Source organism: Uloborus diversus, chromosome 1 (assembly GCF_026930045.1).
Source record: "Uloborus diversus isolate 005 chromosome 1, Udiv.v.3.1, whole genome shotgun sequence".
Classification (NCBI taxonomy): Eukaryota; Metazoa; Arthropoda; class Arachnida; order Araneae; family Uloboridae; genus Uloborus; species Uloborus diversus.
In genome coordinates, this window is record NC_072731.1 from 130,342,402 (window position 1) to 130,367,454 (window position 25,053).

The 25,053-nt window shown below is 35.1% G+C and overlaps 1 protein-coding gene across 1 annotated transcript in view; it reads right to left on the reverse strand.

The window, feature by feature from the left end:
* LOC129232154 (tubulin monoglutamylase TTLL4-like) overlaps positions 1-25,053 on the reverse strand; it is a 101,965-nt gene that overhangs the window by 58,647 nt on the left and 18,265 nt on the right. The window contains exons 2-3 of the mRNA XM_054866398.1: positions 18,866-19,433; positions 14,820-14,863 (exon numbers count right to left, since the gene is read on the reverse strand). Of these exons, the coding sequence (XP_054722373.1) occupies positions 14,820-14,863; positions 18,866-19,323 (502 nt within the window). The 5' untranslated portion in view covers positions 19,324-19,433. The remainder of the gene's footprint in view (positions 1-14,819; positions 14,864-18,865; positions 19,434-25,053) is intronic.

The following is a 25,053-nucleotide window of genomic DNA, read 5'->3' on the forward strand; positions in this document are numbered from 1 at the left end:
CACATTTGACACCATGGGGTGGGGTGAAATGGGTAGTATTATTTTTAATTAAATTTCAGAGTGAAAATATGAATTTATATTTATTATTTTTTCACCAAGACATTATTATAAGGGTAAAAATCTATTGAACAATATAGACTGTAATTTCACTGCAATTAAGGTATTATGTCCAGGATTATTGAGGATTGGCTGACCTAGTTTTTTGATGATGGTTTTTTTTTTTTTTTTTCAATTTCCATCTTCGCATTATTGGGGAAGGTGGAAAAATTTCCCATCAAAGACTTTTTAATAATTTTTACAACATAAGCACAAGCATCTAAAGATTCTAGAACTTGAAGCAATAAAATACTTTTAAATTTCTTAGCAATGTATTCAATTAGCACCCAATCTTCTGTAGATATTGTACTTGTACATGATCTTAGTGGAATGTAAGTTTGATCAGACTGATTTTCAATTTATTTAGTCAGCTCTGGCTTTGTCTAGTGGTTGTGGGGCATGACTCATATTAGGGGGCTGGCAACGATAATTTCAGTATCGATAGCATGCTTTATAATTTCATATTTTAGATGGCTTTCATGTCTTTTCAAATGCCTTGCAAAAAGTTTGAACCATTCTTCAAAGATTGTGTCTTCCATCCAACCAGATTTAGTGCAACCATAAGCAACTCCACAACATAAGGATTTCAGAATATAAAACTTCTGATAAAATTAACATCTTAACTTCAGAAAAAAAACTTTTACTGAGAAAAAATATTGATTCCACAGCCTATGTCATTAAGCCTTATATTTTACCCATTCTACCCCCACTTAAAATTTTATTAATTTAATTTAAAATGTATTGTTACAAATCCTGTAAATAGTAATTATTGTAGGAACGTAACCTGTAAATAGTTTCCCGTAATGAATATACAACCCCTTTTCATATGGCTAAAGTATACGACCCCTATTTCCTTTTTGTTCATTGATAAAATTTGATAACGGTCTACTACTTTACAGAAGGGTGTGGAATATTTGAGAAATTTCTTTTCGGTGTCTATATAAGCTGTTAGCGATGGATAAACAGTGGAGTTTCGATTGATATTTCGAACTGAGAGCATTTTTGCTCTGTTTATTGCGAGGCATTTCGCTGTGTTGTTTTCATATTTGGAAGTAAATACGTGTGTAAACATTGAGTTTACGGTGTTGTGTGATAGTTGCTTAATTGCTGATGAATAATTTAGCAGTTGTTGACGATCTTTCCTGTACATAGTGTAAATAAATTTCCTGTGCTTTATCAAGAACTGTGTCTTCATTTCAAGAAAGTGGAAGTCGCACCGAATCCGTTACAATTTGGCGCCCAACGTGGGGCTTCTTCTGGACTTTCTTGGAGTAAGTGTGACTTTGGACATTTTTTCATAAAGACTTTGAATTTATAGACTTTGTTTTTATGGTGATTACTCGCGCAATGGATGACCAATTAAAACAACTTCTGGAAGCAATTAATGCTGTGAAAAGCGACTTGACTGAAAGTTTGGCGGCTAATCAAGAACAATTAAAAAATGATATGGCGGCTAATCAAGAACAATTAAAAAATAATATGGCGGCTAATCAAGAACAATTGAAAAATGAATTGGCGGCTAATCAAGAACAATGGAAAAGTGATTTAATGGTGCTGAAAAATGATTTAGCTTCTAACCAAGAGGAAATTAAAAACGACCTTACTTCGGTAAAGACTGATGGAAAATAAATTTAATGAGATAGAGCATCGAGTTGATGCTTTTGATGAAAAACTTGAAACAGTAGAAAACCGTATCGCAACAGTTGAAAATCATGTGGATGAGAAAATTAAAGACCTGGAAAGGAGATTGGCGACCGCGGAAAGCAGCTCTGTACAGTTTGGCGCTCCCACATCGGTTGCTCGACCGTCCATTAAACTTGCCACATATGATGGGAAAACTTCGTGGCAGGTTTACAAAACTCAATTCATGATAGTGGCGGAAGTGAACGGATGGAACTCTGCTACATAGGCCTGCCATCTTGCAGCATCCCTGAGAGGTGACGCAGCGGACATTCTTCAAACCCTTCCGGACAGCCAGCGCCTGGATTTTGCCGCCCTCACATCTGCGTTGGAGCTTTGCTTCGGTGAGAAGTGCCAGAAAGATTTCAGCCGACTCCAGTTGAAGTCCCGTTTCCAGAAAACCGGGGAAACCCTGCAAGAGCTAGCGGCGGACGTCGAGAGACTGTCTCATCTTGCTTTTTACGACTGTCCTGCGGATGTTCGAGACAACCTGGCACTCCACTACTACATCGACGGGGTTCGAGATCCGGAAATCCAGAAAGCTCTACCGATGGCGGATGTCAAAGACCTGAATTCTGCTGCTGTGTATGCGATGAGATACGAGGCCGCCCAAGAAGCAACTCGTATGGATCGCCATCTAATCCGGACTCAGGAAGCTGATGAGTCTGATTCCAGGTCGTCCCACCTCGCTGAATTTGAGAGACAACTCGGTGACTTGACAAGACATCTGAGCAGCATAACAGCCCAAAAGAAACAAGAGCAGAAGTGCTGGAAATGCGGTAGTGAAGGACACCTGCAAAGGAGTTGTCCGGCTCGCCAAGCTACGCGAGGGAAGGAAATCACCACCACTAGAGCTCTGCAGATTTCCTCTTCTAGTAGTGGCAGTGATGGACTTTTCATTTACGCCCATGTAAATGGGAATCCTTGCAAACTGATTGTCGACACTGGAGCCAATGTGACAATCGTTAGGACAGATGTAGCTCGTGAATTTGGATTGAAACTGCTGTGGACATCGCCACGCGTAAGTCTCCAGCCTGTGACAGGTGACAAAATCGAGATTGACGGTAAAGTGGACTTGGAAATAGTGTTTGGGAATGCCACATACCATCATACGGCATTCGTCGCTAATATCACGGACCCCTTCATTCTCGGATTGGACTTTTTGAAGAAATATGACTTCACTCTCGACTTCAAGACTAATGAGCTGCACTCGATGAGAGAAGACATAGCCGTTTTCCCTGCAGAAAGTGATGTAAAATCCGCTCATCAAATAATAGCCCAAACAGATTTATCGATTCCCTCAAGGTCAGAATCATTAATACCTGGCTCCCTTGAAGAAAGCAATAGTTTTCGATTTGGACTCATTGAATACCCTAACCTAAGCAATAGCCTAAAAGGAGTGCTGGTAGCATCTATGCTTGTGGACCTTTCTAAGGATGTAATTCCTGTGAGAGTCGCCAACATGAGTGAAAGGCCAAGGAATATCCGAAAAGGTGAAGTGTTGGCAACTTGTACTCCAGTAAACTGCATCATTAGAAGAATCAATTCCCCCGAGACTGTGTCTTCCGAGTCCTTGACATCGAAGTTAATTGGGAGTGCGCCGTTATCGAAAGATCGAAGAACTGCTGCGGAACAATTGGTGGATGACTTCAAGCATCTGTTTTCATCTACATCGGAGGATGTTGGCCGTACGAATTTAACGCAATATAGGATTTACACTGGAGAACACCCCCCTATTAAACAGCATCCAAGACGACTACTGTTCGCCAAGAAGGAAGAGGTTGAGACCCTCCTGAAAGAGATGAAGGAGAATGATGTAATCGAACCTTCTTCCAGTCCTTGGGCCTCTCCCATCGTCTTAGTCCGAAAGAAAGATGGCTCCACCAGATTTTGTGTCGATTACCGACGGCTGAATGAAATCACCAAGAAAGACAGTTACCCTCTTCCACGGATAGACGACACCTTGGACACTCTTTCCGGACACAAGTGGTTTTCGACCCTGGACTTGAAGAGCGGCTACTGGCAGGTTGAGATACACCCTGATGACCGAGAGAAGACAGCGTTTACAACTGGACAAGGCTTATGGCAGTTTAAAGTGATGCCCTTCGGCCTCTGCAATGCACCAGCTACGTTCGAGCGTCTTATGGAGACAGTTTTAAGAGGACTTTCCTACGAATCCTGTCTGGTCTACTTAGACGATATCATCATCGTGGGACACAGTTTCGAAGAACATCTGTCAAATCTTAGGAAGGTGCTGTAAAAGCTTAAGGAAGCCAATCTGAAGTTAAGCCCGTCCAAATGTAATTTGTTCCGCCGGGAAGTGAACTACCTTGGTCACATCATCTCTTCTGAGGGTGTACAAACCGATCCAGAAAAGGTATCCGCGGTCAAGAGTTGGAGTCGTCCCGAAAACATCCATCAGCTGCGAAGTTTCCTGGGGCTCTGCACGTACTACAGGAAGTTTGTGAAGGGTTTTTCCAACATTGCACGACCTTTGCATAAGCTGACGGAGAGCAAGCAAAAGTTTGAATGGTCCAAGGAATGCAAAGATGCATTTCTACGACTGAAGGAGGCTTTAACATCAACGCCTATCCTCGCCTATCCTCAACCTGAAAAATCCTTCATCCTGGACGCTGATGCGAGCAACGAGGGCATCGGAGCTGTTTTATCCCAAGAAATTGACGGAAATGAACATGTCATCGCTTACTGGAGCAAATGCTTATCAAAGTCGGAGCGAAATTACTGCGTCACCAGAAAGGAGTTACTGGCCATAGTGAAAGCTGTAGAACACTTCCATCATTACCTCTACGGCCGAAAATTTCTGCTTCGGACAGATCATGCCTCGTAAACTTGGCTTTTGAACTTCAAGAATCCAGAAGGCCAGATAGCCAGGTGGATACAGCGGCTCCAGGAATATGACATGGAGATCAAGCACCGAAAAGGGTTGTCTCACGGTAATGCTGACGCTTTATCAAGGAGACCCTGTCCTGAGAACTGCCACTATTGTTCCCGAATCGAGAAACAGTATGGAATGACTAGCCCTACCGCCTATCAGGTGACAGTGACTCCAACATCATCAGAACCTGATCCATGGAGTGATGACCAAGTTCTAAAAGATCAACTTGAAGACCCCGACATAAAACCAATTTTAGAGTTCATGGAAAGTGACAGTCGACGCCCTAGCTGGCAGGACGTTTCCATCTTCAGTCCTGCAACAAAAAGATACTGGGCTTTATGGAACTCACTCCATTTACGGAATGGCATGCTACACCGGAAATGGGAATCTGACGACGGCAAGACATCTAGGTGGCAGTTACTACTTCCCCGATCAAGGATTTCAGATGTTCTGAAAGAAATACATAGTAGTGCGACTGGAGGACATTTTGGTGTGTTGAAAACCCTCAATAAAGTTCGGAAGCGCTTCTTCTGGAGCAAGGCGAAGGATGACGTGGAGAAGTGGTGCCATTCTTGTGACGCCTGTGCTGCTCGTAAAGGACCGAAGAGAAGAAGCAGAGGGAAGCTACATCTGTACAACGTTGGAGCTCCTTTCGAACGAATTGGGATCGACATCCTGAGTCCTCTACCAAGAACTGCTGATGGGAACAAATACATTCTTGTTTCCATCGACTACTTAACCAAATGGCCGGAAGCATATCCCATTCCAGATCAAGAGGCTACCACCGTAGCAGAGACTCTAGTCCAACATTGGATCTCGAAATATGGAACACCTTTACAGATTCATTCCGATCAAGGGAGGAATTTCATCTCTGCTGTGTTTAAGTGCCTATGTAAAATTTTCGGAATTGAGAAAACTAGGACAACACCACTACACCCACAATCGGACGGCATGGTGGAGAGATTTAACCGCACAATCCTAAATAATCTCTCGCTTATGGTCTCCAGAAATCAACAAGATTGGGACAAGAAGCTACCTTTGTTCCTGCTGACCTACCGCAGTGCTGTCCACGAGACTACCGGATATGCCCCATCTCAGATGCTCTTCGGACGAGAGCTTCGGCTACCTTGTGATCTCGTCTTCGGTCGTCCTCCGGATGCGCCTGCATCGCCTGAGGAGTACATCCAGGATCTCCAGGCCCGGTTGGAAGACGTTCATAACTTCGCACGAGAGCGAATCAACATCGCGGCGGAGAAGATGAAGACCCGATACGACACAAGGTCGACTAGACATGAATTCAACGAAGGCGACAAGGTTTGGTTATGGAATCCCATCCGACGGAAAGGTCTTTCACCCAAGTTGCAGTCGCATTGGGATGGACCCTACAAAGTCCTTAACCGACTAAATGACGTCGTAGTGAGGATCCAAAAATCACCTAATGCAAAACCTAGGGTTGTACATTATGATCGGTTAGCCCCATACTATGGCCATAGTTCATGAGTATTACGTAAACAACCATGGTTGATAACATAAAAGTTGTAGATAATTTTTGCTTTTAATGTTTAGTAATATTTCTTGTTATTATTGTGTTTTCTGTATCTGTTAGTTATTAATTAATGTGAATATTTGTAAACTTGTTATAGAAGTTCGACACCCTTTCTGGGGATTGTACTGCCTGGGACGTGCAGTCCTTAGAAAGGGGGCAATGTTACAAATCCTGTAAATAGTAATTATTGTAGGAACGTAACCTGTAAATAGTTTCCCGTAATGAATATACAACCCCTTTTCATATGGCTAAAGTATACGACCCCTATTTCCTTTTTGTTCATTGACAAAATTTGATAATGGTCTACTACTTTACAGAAGCGTGTGGAATATTTGAGAAATTTCTTTTTGGTGTCTATATAAGCCGTTAGCGATGGATAAACATTGGAGTTTCGATTGATATTTCGAACTGAGAGCATTTTTGCTCTGTTTATTGCGAGGCATTTCGCTGTGTTGTTTTCGTATTTGGAAGTAAATACGTGTGTAAACATTGAGTTTACGGTGTTGTGTGATAATTGCTTAATTGCTGATGAATAATTTAGCAGTTGTTGAAGATCTTTCCTGTACATAGTGTAAATAAATTTCCTGTGTTTTTATCAAGAACTGTGTCTTCATTTCAAAAAAGTGGAAGTCGTACCGAATCCGTTACAGTATGGAATTTTTCTTTTCTGATTTTTTCAGTTGACAAATGAGACTTTCTTAAATGAAAATAACAGCAATAGAATGCTATCTAAATTCAAACAAAATCCTGAAAACAAAGTTTCAAAGATATCAGTTAGTTTTGACTTTTACAATGTAACTTTCAAGAAGGCTGCGGCTAAACTGATTATTTCCATACAATTTTTTCCTGAACCAAAAAAAAAGTCAAACTATTGTGAATAACATGAATGTTTTTATTTACAGTAAACTCTCGTTAGTACGCCCCCGCTTAGAACGACTTCCCGCATATATCGACGTTTTTTTCCGGTCCCTGGGACCAATATGCTTTTAATATTAAAATCTATCCGCTTATAGCGCCCCCGCTTATAACGACTTCCCGCTTATTTCGACGTTTTTCTAGAGTCCCCACAGGAAAAATCCCGTATATTGCGTCCGTATATTGCGTCGCTAGTAAACTTTTGTATCTTCGCGTTAAAACATGAGTTCTGTTACCGGAAGGCAACCAGTTCGACTACTTTATTCCGACCCGTGAAGTACGCCTCTTTGTCCCTGTTCGCATTCGTTATCTCGGAATTCCAAGAATTTCTCACCCCCTCCCCCTCACCTAAGGAAAAGGTCCACCTTGTAAAAAGTCAAAAAATCATTGATGGGGAGCTCTCAGATCAAGTAAGTATGCTCTGTGAAAATACTCAATTTTATCTTAAATCGCCTCCAATGTTGACCATTTTTAAATGAGGCCTTCTAGTAGTATGGTTAAATAATTTTTCACATCAGTTGAAAGATTAAAAGAAATTCAGAAAAAATACAAGCTGGGAAAGTTTGACAAATTCTCGTAGAAAAGCATTGCGCGCCCCATTTGCCTGTGCCGATACGAAAGAGCGAGGAATGGCAGGAAAAGGCAACCCGGATTCGTTTGATCTTCGCCGCCGCGTCATCTCCCCTCGATTCTAGCTCCATGACAGGAAACAGGCTGGCGCATCAGCCATTCTGGTTCCAAAGGGTTGTAAGGAAATTTGAATTCGCCAAAAGAGCGGTGCTTTTATTGGTGCCAAGAGAGCGATAACTACGCCATCTACGCTACGTGCTGTGAGGGTCCATTCGGTTACTTGTTCACACGTTAAGAAATGGCTAAAAGAAAAGCTCTTAGTTTCGATGAGAAATTAAAAATTATACAGCAGTATGATGAGAAAAAAGGAGTTACGAATAAGCAGCAATTTGCAAATGAAATAGGAATACCTGTATCTACATTAAAAACTTTATTAAAAAAACGGGAAGAAATTGAATCCAGCGCCTTTTCAGGCATCAGTAAAAGACGGAGGGTACGTAAAGGCAAAAATGAGGATTTAGAAGAAGTGCTGTACCAATGGTTCCAGCAAGCTCGAGGAAATAACTTGCCGATCAATGGACCCATTATGACGGAAAAAGCCAACGAAATAGCCAAAGGCTTGGGCATAAATGATTTCTCTGGATCAGCTGGTTGGCTGGATCGATTTCGAAAAAGATATGGCATTAAATATCGTCAAATTAGTGGTGAAGCCGAAGCCGTAGACGACGACAGCATTGCTCCCTGGATAGAAAATCTCCTCCCTAATCTACTAAAAGACTATGCACCTGAGGACGTATATAACGCTGATGAATTTGGATTATTTTTTAAATTAATGCCAGACAAATCCTTAGTTTTAAAAGATGAAAAGTGCCACGGAGGTAAGCTAAGTAAAGACAGACTGACTGTATTAGCATGTTCTAATTGGACTGGATCTGACAAGTTGAAGCTGATGGTGATTGGAAAATCTAAGTCACCACGGTGTTTTAAAAATGTGCGAACTTTCCCGTGCAACTACAAAGCACAGAATAGAGCCTGGATGACTGGGTGTTTGTTTACTGAATGGGTGCAACAGTTGGACCGAAAATTCGGTAAAGGAAAGAGGAAAGTCCTTCTGTTTGTGGACAACTGTCCCACTCATCCCAAAGGAATCCCCCTCAAAAACATCAAGCTCGAGTATTTCCCCCCCAACTCTACCAGCAAGCTTCAGCCATTAGATCAAGGAGTCATTAAAGTTTTGAAGCAGAAATACCGTAAAAAGCTGGTACAGCGTTACTTACGTGAAATTGAATCAGGAGAGGACTCTTCCTGTAAAATAAATGTGTTGGATGCTATCCATTATGTTTCGGCTGCGTGGGATGAGATCGCGCCAGATGTGATAAGAAATTGCTTTCGAAAAGCGCATTTTGAGAGCAAATCTAATGAAAATGACCTGAATGTTGCGGATTTTCTGGACATCGAATTTGAGGAACAGTATCCTGGATATTGTTCAGTTGATGATGATTTGCCTATCACGGAAACTCTAGAAATTCAGGATATGATTGACATGGCGAAAGGTAAGTAAGTTAACTTATTAAATTTTTTCCTTTTTAAAGTTCACCCTTACTTCAGTTTAGTATTTATTTTACTTTCTCATTTAAAGATGGAGAATTCGAGGTTGATAATGAGGAAGAGGAAGAAGATGAACCTCCCCAACTTCCCTCTTTTATTAGCGCCTGCGATTCCGTAAGCGTTTTGCGGCAGGCGCTCTCTTCTACCGAAAACTCGGAAGCGATGCTGAGAGAACTTAACAGGATTGAAAGTTTTATAATAAGAAATTTTAGGAAACCAACTTCTTATGATGGAGGAAAGCAACTCCTTATGGAGAATTTTCTTACAAAAAAATAATAGCATAGATGTAACTAAGATGTAATAAAGTTGTAGAGGTTAAAATGCATACGCGTTTCTTTTGCTTTTAGACTGTTATTTTTATTTCAGCGATTAAAAACGAGTTGTCAGATTTTTGTAAGGTATGTTTTTTTTTTCCTGTTATCTTCCAAAACGGCATTTTAAAGAGTTCTGCTTATAACGTCGTCCCGCTTAATACGACGTTTTTCAGAATCCCCGTATTTATTTTTTAATTGAGGGGTTTTTCTGTAAGTCAAAGATTAATAAACTACCCATTCCACCCCACCTGACCCTACTTAAAAAGTCTTTGATGCTGTTTTGCAGACTTAGATAAAATGAAAAGCTTTCTGCGAACACAAATCCTAACTGGAAAATTTTCTGCAAATAATTAATTTGTTTAACTCACTAAAAAATTAAATTTATATTCAAATATGAAAGACAAAAAAAAGTGCTTTAAATCATTTATTTTTTTTACAATAACATATAATTTGCTTATTTTTCACCAACTGAAGAAAACTGCCAAAACCATTATTTTTTTTACAAATGTGCTTTGAAAGGCTTTAACAGAAATAAACTCTGGGATTTTCTCAAAAATTCCCTCAAAAAAAACTTGTTTTTTTTTTTTTTTTTTTTTTTTTTTGAATCAACGTTTAGCAGTTTGAAAAAAAAATTTTGCAGAGCCAAAAATTTTCTGCAAACGCTGTTCGAGCGTTGGTGCATATTATGCAAGACTGCTGTTTTGCTCTAACTCTGCAGTAATCTTTTAGCATCTGTTTTTGTTTAGCAATATTTCTAATTATATCTGCAAAATAAGAATACATAATATATAGCATATTGAGCAAAAATACAAACGTATTTTTTAGAATAAATATGTTTTTATGTGATTGCATTGCTTGGAAGGCCTATAGTGCATAATATTAAGGCGAATGTATTATCCACGAATTATGTGTTTTAAACAATTATTTACACAAATAATCACTATTTGTAAATAGACTGAAAATATAAGCATGTAGTGCAAAAAAAAAAAAAAAAAAACAGGAGGTGGAATTGATGCAGATTTTGGAAGTTGGCGGATATGTTTAATTGTTGCTTTACTCTATATTTACCATTTAAATTAACTGATATGAATCAACTAAAATTTTAAGAAAGTTTTAAAATCATGAAAAAAATACTGCATTTAAGTAACTTGCAACATTGCCCCACATTTGCATAATTTTATCATCTGAATTCCATAATTTCGACATTCCATAGTCATCCCAAACGTTTTAATCAAGTTTTAGAAGAAATGATAAATCTAGCTTGATTCAACATGGTTGCAACTGGTTTGAAATTCCCAAAAGAGTGTGGCAAAATGGTGGTCGTATAAGTCCTCTGTTATGGAATATGAGATAAGACAAAAAAAAAAAATGACAATGGTAAGAACAAAATTAGCGACATCCAAGCACTAGAATCACATAGCAAACCAAAACGGGAGAAGTTTACAGAGGCTGCAATCGGATTTCCAAATGTGCAAAAATTTCGACTATTGCAGTTAAAGTTTGGTTATTGGATGCTCCCCTATCCAATGGCCAAATTTTTAGTGGGTAAGAGAATTGGGGAAAAGGCGATGTGTCACGATCATTGATCGGGAAAGGGTGAAAATTAGTCGCGTTTGGCGACAGTAAGTTTTGAGCTTTAGAATTGAACCCGTGTCTGAGGTTTGGAAGCACAAAGCGAATGTATTATCCAGTATGTTGTCCAGAATGTATTATCCCAGTCCAGAATGTATTATCCCACTGAGCCCAGAGTCGTTATTTATTTATATTTTGTAAAAAGTGTGGGATGCAGGAAGAAATTGGACAAAGTTAAAATTTGCCTATTTTCCATATTTTAAATAAGTAGAATTCTTCCTAAGTTGGCAGCTCTCCACATTTTATTCCAAATCACCAATGGATAAGAAAATCCTTTATACACTACAAAAATTGATGCTTGAAGCAATTTTAATTCTTAAATTTCCACTATTTAAATATAAATAATAAAATGTATAATGTTGTAATGATGAAAAAGGGTCTAGTAAACTAAAAATTTGAACCTTAAAGTCTAATCTAATTCTCGACCAGCAATTGATTGCCTTATTACAATGAAGTGCTCATAGATCTACTGAAATTTTGGCAAAACCTTGTTTTAAATTATGAACAGTTCTTGCAGTTTGATGGAGCTAACACCCCTGTAATACCCTATTATAGATATGAACCATGTTCAAACTAGCAAACATGTACATACTAAACTAAATGCACACTACTAAACTGAAAGTGTCAATCCCCCACTGGCGAGTATCTAAAAATTTGAATCTTCAGGTCTAATTCTTGACCAGCATTTGATTGCCTTATTACAATTAAGTATGTGCTCATAGATCTGTTGAAATTTTGACAAAGCCTTGTTTAAAATTATGGACAGCTCCTGCAGTTTGATGGAGCAAACGCCCCTCTAATATGATATTATAGACATGATCCATTTTCAAACTAGCAAACATGTACATTAGGGTGTCCCGCCCCCCCCCCCCCAAAAAAAGTTTTTTTTCAAATTGCACACCCTCTTACATTTATTTGGGGGGGGGGGGCCAAAACAAGTGTAAAAAAAAGTTTCATATAATTTGAACAACGGCAACATATGCCAACTTGCACCAGAACATATAACACAAAAATATTTAACCAAATAAAAAAATATTTAGGTGTCTAGCAGGAGGCCTAAAGTTCATAATTTTCTTTAAAAAATAGTTTTCGGAATATTTTTTCAAAAATGTGAGGTAAATTTGAAGAATTTATTGAAAGTAACTTAAGAATTTATCAAACTGAAAAATATAAACAGTACAGCCGGTTATTAGCTTTAAATAGAATTTTTTGCTCTTTTGCAATATTTAAAGTCTCCCCAGATAGTACTCAAAATATGGATTTTCTTTAAGTTTAAGTAACATTTTTCATTTTAAATATATTACTTTTCATTTTTCATTTGCCATTGTTGATTTGAAACATTTTTTGAATTTGATATTTCATTTAAATGTATATTTATTTTTTAAAAAGATAAATCAAAAAACTTTTTTTTTTAAGAAAATTATAAATTTTGGAACTCTGGCTGGACACCTAAATATTTTTTAAGGCTATAGGAGCAATGTTTTATCAACATAGAATTTCAAACTTCCAAATAACAAAATTTCGGCCTCGTACACAGGGCTGGTTCACACTTTCAAGTGCAAGTCGGCACAGGTTGCCATTGTTTTATATATATATATATATCAGGGGTCTCTCCAGGATTTTTCACAGGGTCCGTTTTTTGTGAAAAATCAAATAATTTTGTGAAAAATGAATTAATTTTGTAAAAAATCAAAAAAATTTGCAAAAAAAAAAATTGTTAAAATGAAATTTTAGAATTTAGAGATGGCACAAACTGCATCAATTAAACTTAAAGTTGAGTGTTTTCCTTTTTTATGTCGAGAAAGTCATTCTGGAGTGTTTTTCTGATATTTGGAGTGGGGGGGGAGCATCGCTCTCTCATGTATCAATATTTATCTACCATTTTACACTATGTTAAATTATACTAGAAATACTTCTGTACAGTATTTAAAATAATTGTGACAAAAAAATAAATAAATAAAAGAAAATTCTGAATAGGGTTCAGCATTTAACTTTTTGACCCCCAAGACACTCTTAAAAAGCACAGAATTTCGTTTAAAAAACTTATAAATTCCGTGATTTTAACAAAAATAAAAAGATATTTTAATTGTTTACCTCTTAACAAAGCGTAATAATCATCAAAAATTCGAAAAATCGGATTCCCATAGCGGATGCAAAGAGATCCCAATTCTCAAAGTGAAGGTATCAAAAGTATAAAAACGGCTTGTAAAAGAAATATTTTTGATAAAATTATTTTAAAATTGCATTTTTCCTATGATAAACATTTCATTAATATCTGTGGACACAGTTGACGCAAAAAAAAAAAAATAATAATAATAATAATAAATAAATAAATAAAATAAACGATCTATTCAGCATTTTAATTTTTGACTCATAACAGAAAATGGAATTTTGCTTTAAAAACTTGAAATGAGAGTTCTAACAGAAATAAAGAGACTTTTCATTTATTTGCATCCTAATAAAGCAAAGTTAGCTTGAAAAAAGAACAAAATATGATTCTCATATCGGATGTTAAAATATTGCATTTTTCAAAATGTAGACATCTAAAGAAAAAAAAAAACGGTAATTAAAATAGTTTATTTAAAGTTAATCATCCTTGTTAGCATCGAAAAATCAAAACCCATATAATTTTCTCCCAAAATAACAATTAAACAATCGCACGCACCGTAAAAACGCAAATATTGACAAGCTGGCAAAATGATGAGAATATTTTCTAATCAAGTCCTTATAAAGGTTCAACGCCAGATGCTAAGTGGTGATAATTTTGAAGTTGGTAACCCTATCTGAAGCGATCAAATTTTTTCCTCACCCTTACTATCCCTTTGCAGTTTTGAGTTCATTTTGCAGATATATATTATTAATGTTTATTAAATCATGAGTGGAGAAAAGTGCTTACCAATGCCTTTTCAGAAAAGTTTACAACAACACCGTTGCTAATTAGCTGTGATAAAACAAACAACCATTATATTTATTTGGCAGTAGCAATTATTTATCGCTTGCAGGAGCATGGCAAGAGTGCCGATTTTTTTTTTCTTTTCAAAATTAGCCGATTTTGTATAAGTTGATCCCTCTAATTTGACTTTAAAAAAGGTTCCAACAATTATTGGTTTATACACAGAAATATGCGTTATTTTGCTTTCAGATTTGCTCTTTCAATAAACAATTTGTGAAAGATCCGATCTTGTTTATCAGAATTTTATGAAGGGTTCGTTTTGTTTGATTGGGATTTTGTGAAAGGTCCATTTTGTTTGATCGGGATTTTGTGAAAGGTCCGTTTTGTTTGATTGGGATTTTGTGAAAGGTCCGTTTTGGTTGATCGGATTTTTGTGAAGGGTCCGTTAACCGACCCAAATATCCTCTGGCCAGACCCCTGTGTGTATATATATATATATATATATATATATATATTGCAATTATTTTGACCTAAAAGGAAAAATATAAGAGAGTGTGCAACTTGAAAAATAGACTTTTGTTTTTTTGGGCACACCCTAATGTACATTACTTTTTCACTAAGAGCTATTAGCCACAAGAACTTACAAATTTTCAAAAATAGAAGTCGTACCTGATTTAGAATCTAGCAGGAGATTGCCCTCTTCTGAATCAATCCTGAAAGTAAGCTTTGAGTTGAGTTCAAGATTATAAATTCAGTATATGAAACACGAGTTATCTATCTAGATCATCATTCAATTTAGTAGACATCAGGATCAAGTTAAGAAGTTGGGTAAAATTACATAAATTTCAAAAACAAATAAAAAATTAACATTTGTTAAATTCAGTATTTTATACAGAATAAATAAACTAATAAATTTAATACTATAATTGAGCTCAAAATTATTTAAAATGAAATAAGCTAATTTATTATTGCAAAATAATAAAGTGGCTAAAATAATAACTTAGCTAAAAAATAACTTACAATTTTTAAAACCATTGAAAACTTTACAGGAACAAAAGGATTGCAAAGTTCAAAGGAACAAAAGTATTGAAACTTCAAGCATGGCAAGCAATTTAATACAAGCACATGGTTTATGTTGGCATATTTCTTAAAATAGGACTTTCAGATTTGCCAATATTACACAAAAGACACAAAAAACAAAAAAAAGTAAGAGAAACTTCTGTATCTTGGAACTAGATTAATACAATTCCGAAATTTATAATTTTAATTCTTAGACATGAATTAAAGAAAAATTAATCCACAAGATATAACATTTATCCATCCAATTATTTTTTTTAAAGGTAATTCAAAATTAAGTATACAGTAGACCCTCGTTTTACGCGGGGGTTACGTTCCACGGAAATGCCGCATAAATTGAGACCTAATAGTAGTGTAAAAATAGGGGTTAGGTTCCATAGAGAAAAAAATACTTCATTCTATAGGGTTCATACTCTACTTGGATGAAATAATTCCATGACTTTTCCAAGACTTTTTCATGACTTCTATGAAAATTTTTATGACCTCGTTACATGAAGAGAATAGCACTATTTAATCTCAAACTTGGTAATATTTGGAAATGAGCATTAGCAAAACGTCTATATGAATGCCACAGCCTCATTGAAACTTACTCCGTTACTCCTAATGGAAAAAATAGAAGTGCATACTTAAAAAACCAAAATTATTCTTATTTGTCTTTATCATATAAATTTAAGTAAAGTAAAAATGCAGTGAAGCGAATATGATGATGCTTAAATGTCTGATATTTTTTTTAAAAACAGGCAGAACGATATTGAATGGGACAAAGGTTGAATGAGTCATCACTAAGTTTCAATAAATTTGCTTCAAAAGTTACCTTTTAGTGTCAACAGTGCCTTTAATCATCCACGTAACTTGACAGTATTTTGGTTCTTTAAAGTAAAGCCACATAGTTTAGTTCTTTATGATTCTAAACCAGATCTTTTTTGAAAAAACCATTCAGTAATGAATCAATCTTCTGATTCAAAAGTATATTTGTTTTGTTTACAAATTTGCATATTTTCAAATGCATATAAATTAATAGGTTCAGAAATTCCAGAACACGTTTAATTCCGACATTGAACGTAGCAGTGGGTCGCATGGATTAGTTTTGCGTGCCGTATGTTGGGCACTACTGTTTTAGAGCATTAGAATTCCTCTTTTTCTGTATTCTATCGCCTGACTTAAGATCTTTATTTTCTAAAACATTCAACAAATTACGATAAACTCTGATAAATTTAATAATAAAGTCCTTACGAGTGATGGAATCGAACTCGCAACCAATTGAATTGCTTTTTTTGTTTTGGGTGGGCGTGGCAAAACTAAGAACGTGAAATTTTGCTACTACAGAATATGAAACATAAGAAGTGTTGAAAATAACAAAAAATTTAAAATAAGTGATGTCCCGGCAGTAAAATCACATCGCAAAAATAGCAAGCGGCTGCGACAGAAGTGGATGCAATGAGATTTCATAATTCAGATTTGATTTTTGGAACATTCAATTTTCCACTTTTAATAGCATTTATGTGCTAGACTGCTAAATCACTCAAGATTTCTAATTCTCCTTTAGCTACTGTTCCTTTCTCTTTGTCCAAGACATTTTTCCATAACTTGAAATAAATTTCCACGACTTTCAATGAAAATTTCAATTTTCCATGACTTTTCCAGGTCTGAAATTCTGTTATTTTTTTCCCATGACTTTCCAGGATTTCCATGACCCGTACGAACCCTGATTCTAGTGATGACTAATTATATAATAAGTTTAATGTGTACTTATATCGATTTTTATGTACAACATGCATAAAGAAAACAAATTTCGTGTTCTGTTTATAAAGAAGAGCTGGTTATGAGTCTTTTGGCAGTCATTAAGAATTTTTCTCTGTAATTATTTGCAGAGCATTAATGCTTCCATGATCATTTGTGCCATTTCCATGATAGAATCTTCTTTTACTAACAAATCAGAAAGATCATTTCTATTGTTTAGGAATGGCTCAAAATTTTCAATGTGAACGTTTTTGGTTGCGTGTCACCGACAGGGTTGGCAAGTTTCTGCCGAGGCGGTTAAAACCACTGGTAGAAACTGGTTAAAACTGGCATGGCAAAAACCACTTTCTGCCACATTTGCAGCAAAAACTGGCAAAAACTCACAAAATGAAAAAAAATTAAATTATTGACATGCAATAGGAAGTGCATGGGAAAAATAATTATTAACCAAAGCACAATTTAATTACGATATTACCACAATTTAAAATCAAAATGTTACATTGTTTGGACCCTGCAGTTGCTTCTTAGAAAAGGTGGTTTCTAAAATCTAAAGTTTCTCAATCTAATATGTACAAATGAGAAACTTTAGAATATTCCTGCAACAGAAAAGCTAGCAGGCAATGCATGAAGAACAAGCAATGTTTGTGAAACTTTCATCTATTATATATTTTTTTTTTAACTGTAGTAACTGGGGTAGTGGGAGAAATTCGACTGAAAAAATAAGTTTCGAGAAATAGGGTCAATTTGTTTTGCAAAGCTGTGACATTAAGTACAAAATCTATGTTAATATTGGCAAATAAAATTCTGGCACTTTCTTCTTGAAGCACGTGATAATTTCGATCACAAACAATTTAGATGAAGCACATAAGTGAGCAAACTAAAATCAGAATTGCCTTTTAATTTTGTAAGTCACTCCTCTTTCCTGAGCACCTATATTATTTTTCGTCCTTTATTAGATTAATTCAAACATTAGGAGCATCTGCAATTGAAAAGTTCCCTTCTCGAACTAAATCAAGGGCATTAGCATAGGATTTTATTTTTTTAAATGATGAGTTTACTTAAATGAATATCATTTAGCAATCACGTAAGTAATTAAAGATGCTTTTAAGTTTTTGCCAGTTTCTGTCGGTTTTTACCAGTTATAACCAGTTTCTGCCACTGGCACGGCAAAAACTAGTTTCTGCTGGCAGAAAGCCAACCCTGGTCACCGAAGTCGATATCGTCGTTGGTTTTGGCCTCCTTTGTCACTCCTAAAAGCTCTTCTTCCAGTGAGGCTGTGTGAGTTTAATAACTTTACTTCTGGAAAGAGCTCTGGAACCAATCCCATAAAATGTCTCCAGGGGCCCAAGTTTGGTTATTAGCACGCCAAAATGCAGTTTATTACATGTAATCTGCAATCTTTAGGAGAATGGATTTTGAAAGAGAGGAAAATGTTATCTGTTTGCATTGCCGCATCCACCTAAAACTAACTCATTTGCGTAAAATAAAATAAAAGTGTCAAATCTTAAACTGCATATAATCGAAACCGCGTAAAATAAACCTGAATAAAACGAGGGTCTACTGTTCTGATTTATGCTATTTTTACTTTTGGAGATTAATTTTTACTACATTAATTGGATATCAAAAATAGACATAAGCTTTTCCACTTGTTTTAAGTTGCTAGAACAATTAATTTTTCAAAAACATATTTCCCAAATTTTTGATGCAACAAACATATGACTAGTGCTTTAATAGTCACTGATTAGCTTTTATGAATTTTCACTACTAAGATGAAAGCACAAACTTAAAAAACTTAGGACATTCTGAATTTGGGGACTTTTTATGTCTTTAAAAAGCAGGAGAATTTTCTCTAGTATTTAACACTAATACAGGAGAGTTGACATTTGAATGAAAATTACCTTGAAACATCATCTACATCCTGACAGGATGAGTTGTTTTCAGGAGCCAGTCCTAGTTTTGAATCCACAGAGGAAGAATCCACGAAATCCATCGTCATTTGAAAATCTCCCACCAACTTTGGACTCATTGTGGGTACTGCACTAGAGGGAGGAATGTACACCTTTGGAGAATCCCATACTGGGAGCACATTAGAGATGAATTCCATATCCATGTTCTGCAGATTGTCCCTCCTCTTCACACACTCCATCAAGATGTTGGTAGCCTCACGCTTGCGAGAAAAGACTCTCGGGACATGTCCTTCAATGCATGCATTCTCATCCTGGGTTATGAGTGGGCCATCTCCATAAGAAGGCATCGATCCCTTAACTGCCGATTCATCATAACTGTATCGCACAGAAGAACTCTCTTGGGCATAGAATGGAATCGTTTCTTGAAGGCACACCAGTGTTTTTGACATTGTTATGATGTGAGACTGCTCAATATTATATCAGTATAGAAGCTAGGAGGGAGGCAGAAATCAAACAAGCAAAAGGGGTTAAAGTGGGATCACCTTGTTTGACCTTGTTCCTGAAAAAATTTAAAAACACTTTAAAATACCTAAATATACTGCATTAAACATTCTTCAAATATTTCTAGCTTTTGAAACTTATAATAATAGTGAAGTTATTCATATATACAAGGGCGGACATCTGGGGGTAAAAGTGTTTGGAGGGTCAAAAATACTGACTTTACTGACAAAAGAATATCATACTTAGTGAAATAAATACTAGCTTTGTTTGTAATATGCAGCAACATAATGTACAGCTAATTTGGTACAAATTGTGACTGAAAGTTTAGTTTAATTCATATATTTATTGTATAGTGAATAAAACTTTTCTGAAACTAGGAAAATAAATTAAAAGATCTTGCAACTGTTTCAAACAGTGGCGGCTCGTGCCTTGAAAAATTGAGGGGGCCAGATCATGGGTATTATATTTTACACTATTTATTCTTTGTGAAACGAGATAAGTTTCTTACTTTCCAGGCGCAAATGAAATATAATCACTACGAATTCACTTGATAGCGCTATTTCTAATATAAAATATCGACTTGGAAAATATTACGTAAGAATGGCTTTGACCCCCACCCGCTCAGGGTCTGGCCAGAGGATATTTGGGTCCGTTAACGGACCCTTCACAAAAATCCGATCAACCAAAACGGACCTTTCACAAAATCCCGATCAAACAAAACGGACCTTTCACAAAATCCTGATCAAACAAAACGGACCCTTCACAAAATTCTGATAAACAAGATCGGATCTTTCACAAATTGTTTATTGAAAGAACAAATCTAAAAGCAAAATAACGCATATTTCTGGATATAAACCGATAATTTTTGGATTTTTTTAAAAGTCAAATTAGAGGGATCAGCTTATACAAAATCGGCTAATTTTGAAAAAAAAAAAAAAAATCGGCACTCTTGCGATGTTCCTGCTCCTGCAAGCGATAAAAATTGCTACTGCCAAATAAATATAATGGTTGTTTGTTTTATCACACCTAATTAGCAGCGGTGTTGCTGTAAACTTTTCTGAAAAGGCATTGGTAAGCACTTTTCTCCACTCATGATTTAATAAACAATAATAATATATATCTGCGAAATGAACTTAGAACTGCAAAGTGATAGTAAGGGTGGGGGAAAAATATGATCGCTTCAGATAGGGTTACCAACTTTAAAATTATCACCACTTAGCATCTGGCATTGAACCTTTATAATGACTTGATTAGAAAATATTCTCATTTTACCAGATGGTCATTGTTTTTACGGAGCGGTGTGGTGCGGTGCGATGTTTAATTGTTATTTTGGGAGAAAATTATATGGGTTTTGATTTTTCGATACTAACAAGGATGATTACTTTAAATTAACTCTTTTAATTAGCGTTTTTTTTTTCTTTAGATGTCTACATTTTGAAAAATGCAATCTTTTAACATCCGATATGAGAATCATATTTTGTTCTTTTTTCAAGCTAATTTCGCTTTATTAGGATGCAAATAAATGAAAAGTCTCTTTATTTCTGTTAGAACTCTCATTTCAAGTTTTTAAAGCAAAATTCCATTTTCTGTTATGGGTCAAAAATTAAAATGCTGAATAGATGGTTTATTTTATTTATTTATTTTATTTTATGTTTTTTTTTTTTGCGTCAACTGTGTCCACAGATATTAATGAAATGTTTATCATAGGACTCTAAAATGAAATTTTAAAATAATTTTATCAAAACTATTTCTTTTACAAGCCGTTTTTATACTTTTGATGTCTTCACTTTGAGAATTGCGATCTCTTTGCATCCGCTATGGGAATATGATTTTTCGAATTTTTGATGATATTTACACTTTGTTAAGAGGTAAACAATTAAAACACCTTTTTATTTTTGTTAAAATCACGGAATTTATAAGTTTCAAACGAAATTCTGTGCTTTTTAAGAGTGTCTTGGGTCAAAAAGTTAAATGCTGAACCCCCTATTCTGAATTTTATTTTATTTATTTTTTTGTTACAATTATTTTAAATACTGTACAGAAATATTTCTAGTATAATATATTTCTGTACAGTATTTAAAGTAATTGTAACAAAAAAATGGTAGATAAATATTGATACTTGAGAGAGCGATGCCCCCCCCCCCGCCAAATATCAGAAAAACACTCCAGAATGATTTTCTCGAAATAGAAGAGGAAAACACTCAACTTTAAGTTTAATTGATGCAGTTTGTGCCATCTCTAAATTCCAAAATTTCGTTTTAACAAAAAAAATTTTTTTTGCGAAAATTTTTGATTTTTCACAAAATTAATTCATTTTTCACAAAATTATTTGATTTTTCACAAAAAACGGACCCTGTGAAAAATCCTGGACAGACCCCTGATTATATTATACAGAAAATGTTTCAAAACAAGAAAATTATTTAAATATTTTACAATACAAATTAATTTTACCTTTATTGAGGAATTAATTTTCAGGCTGGCCAGAAATTTGGGTCCGTTAACGGACCCTTCACAAAAATCTGATCAACCAAAACGGACCTTTCACAAAATCCCGACCAACCAAAACGGACCCTTCACAAAATTCTGATAAACAAAAACGGATCTTTCACAAATTGTTTATTGGAAGAGCAAATCTCAAATCAAAATAACGCAGCATGTTTGGAACCTTTTTTAAAGTTATATTAGAGGTATCAACTTATACAAAATCTGCTAATTTTGCAAAAGAAAAAAAAAGGCGCTCTTGTGATGCTCCTGCAAGCGATAAATAACTACTAAGGCCTAATAAATGCTTATTGTTGGTTTCTATAAAAGAAATTAACAGCTGAAAGTCAGTTTGGTTTATAATTTTGCTTGTTTGTTTTATGCAGCGGTGTTATTGCAAACTTCTCTGAAAAAGTCAGTCGTAAGCACTTTTCTCCTGCTCATGATTTAATAAACAATAACATATAGCGAAATGAACTTAGGACTGCAAAGGATAGTAGGGATGGGGGGGGGATGAATGTGATTGCTTTAGATAGGGTTACCAACTTTAAACTTATCGCCACTTAGCATCTGGCGGGTGCGATGTTTAACTGTTATTTTGGGAGAAAGTTATATGGGTTTGATTTTTCGATGCTAAAAAGGATAATTAATTTTAAATAAACTCTTTTATTTATTGTTTTTTTCTTTAGATGCCTACATTTTGAAAAGCGCAATCTTTTTACATTCGATATGAGAATCATACTTTATTCTTTTTTCAAGCTAACTTCGCTTTATTAGGATGCAAATAAATGAAAAGTCTTTTTATTTTTGTAACAACGCTTATTTTAAGTTTTTAAAGAGGAATTCCATTTTCTTTTATGAGTCAAAAAATTAAATGCTGAATCGATGGTTTATTTTTTATTTATTTATTTATTTTGATTCAACTGTGTCCAGACATTAATGAAATGTTTATCATAGGACTCTAAAGTGCAATTCTAAAATAATTTTATCAGAAATATTTATTTTACAAGCCGTTTTTATACTTTTGATGCTTTCACTTTGAGGATTGCGATCTCTTTGCATCCTCTTTGCATCCGCTATGGGAATCTGATTTTTCGAATTTTCGATGTTTAGTACGCTTTGTTAAGAGGTAAACAATTAAAATATTTTTTATTTTTGTAAAAATCATGGAGTTTATAAGTTTTAAACGAAATTCTATGCTTTTTAACAATGTCTTGGTTCAAAAAGTTAAATGCTGAACCCCTGCCTGAATTTCTTTATTACAATTATTTTAAATACTATACATATAACATTTCTAGTATAATTTAACATAATGTAGAATGGTAAATAAATATTGATACTTGAGGGGTGCCCATCTCCCAGAGTGTAATGCCGCCCTCCCGTACTCCAATACTCGAAACACACTCAAGAATGATATTCTCAACAGAAAAGAGGGAAAACACTCAACATTAAGTGTCAATGATGCAGTTTGCGCCACCTCAAAATTCAAAAATTTCGTTTTTACAAAAAAATTTTTTTTGCAAAATTTGATTTTTTACAAAATTAATTGATTTTTCACAAAAATAATTGATTATTCACAAAAAACGGACCCTGTGAAAAATCCTGGACAGACCCCTGCGCTCCCAAAGTAAAGCTATGTAGAGATTTTTCCAACCCCCCTACCCCTCGAAATCATTACGTAATTAATGAATGGCCCCTAAGAAGATCATTCAAGCTGTGTCAAATAAACAACATACAAGCAAGGTAATGGTCTCGGCAAATCCTGCTGTATATATAGAGCTTCAATGCGTTGGTGTTGAGGGAAAAAATATAGATAATTTTTTTAACACTTTTTTAACAGATAATCCACAGATCATAAGCAGGAAAATATGGTACAATCCATTTTTTTTAAATTTCAAACATGTACTCACGAAAAAATAGGAAAATAAAAAGTTATAAATTATTGTCTAAAAAAGTGAGGGGGCCTGGGCAACACCACCGAGATTCTACTCAAGGCCAAACAGCGGGAGGAAGATGGCTCCCCAAGAAGACCTATGCGACTGGATGCAGATACCGATATTTTATGCGATTTTCTTTCTTAATCCATCGTTTAAATAGTTTCCTTTTGTCAGCGAAATGCTTATTTTGATGCTCGTGACGCGCATTTCCTTTCGGTGAAAACAAAATAATTCCTATTACAATTATTAAATGAGTATGAATACATTCCTGAAAAAATTATTGAAAGTATTTCTGTTTGTCTTCAGCATTCAGTATGATTATCTCTACAACACATTATCAACAATAATATTTTTTTCAGCGTGGGATAATTTAATAGTCGTGTTTAATGTTCACAAAAAAAGCAAAGATTCCAGTCATGGAACTCATTTATTCCCTTTTGGCACATCAAAATATCACTAAAATAAAATCCATTTCACTATCTCAACAAATAAATGCACAAATAAAATATAAAGAAAAAATTAAATTATTCAAAATATCTATTTTATATTTAAAAAAGACATTTCATAACAAAATTAGACTTTAATAAGTTAAGATTCATCGCTTGTGCATCTGTGTCTGACTTTTTTTTTTTTTATTTAACAGTGCAAATTTTGATAGTTCATTAGTTTAGATCAAAAAGGATCAACACCAGTAAAAATCTGGAGATTTTTCTGACTAATACTTAAGTGGGAATAAAAAATAAAAAAAATATTCTGAGAAAACATAAGGAAAAACACCTTTTTAGCTATTTTCATTTCATGGCAGTAGCTAGTTTTTAATAATAGGTATAAGTTGACTGCTTCTGCTTTTAAAACAAAGCATGATTCAAATTAAATTTTACATTAACACTCCCACCCCTTAGCTACAACCACCATTTTTTCAACTATAATTCTGGGAAGCAGAGGTACCCACTATTTCCTACAATTATTATTTCCATACTTTTTAGAAGAAATTTTTTTTTAATTTGGCAGTTTTCTATGTTTATCAGCTTAGAGTCAACATAATTTCTGAAATGAATTCAATTGTTCAGTTGGAATGAAGAGGGCAAAAAACTTTGATAATAAAGCAATCTGAACTAATGGAATCAATTCGGCTAACTCCTATAATTTTGGGATAAGATTTTTAAATAATAAATTTTTAAGATTTATAAATATATTGTTATGTTTAGATAAGATGTGATGCTTTATGATATGCTTAAAGATAAGGTTTCCATCATCCTG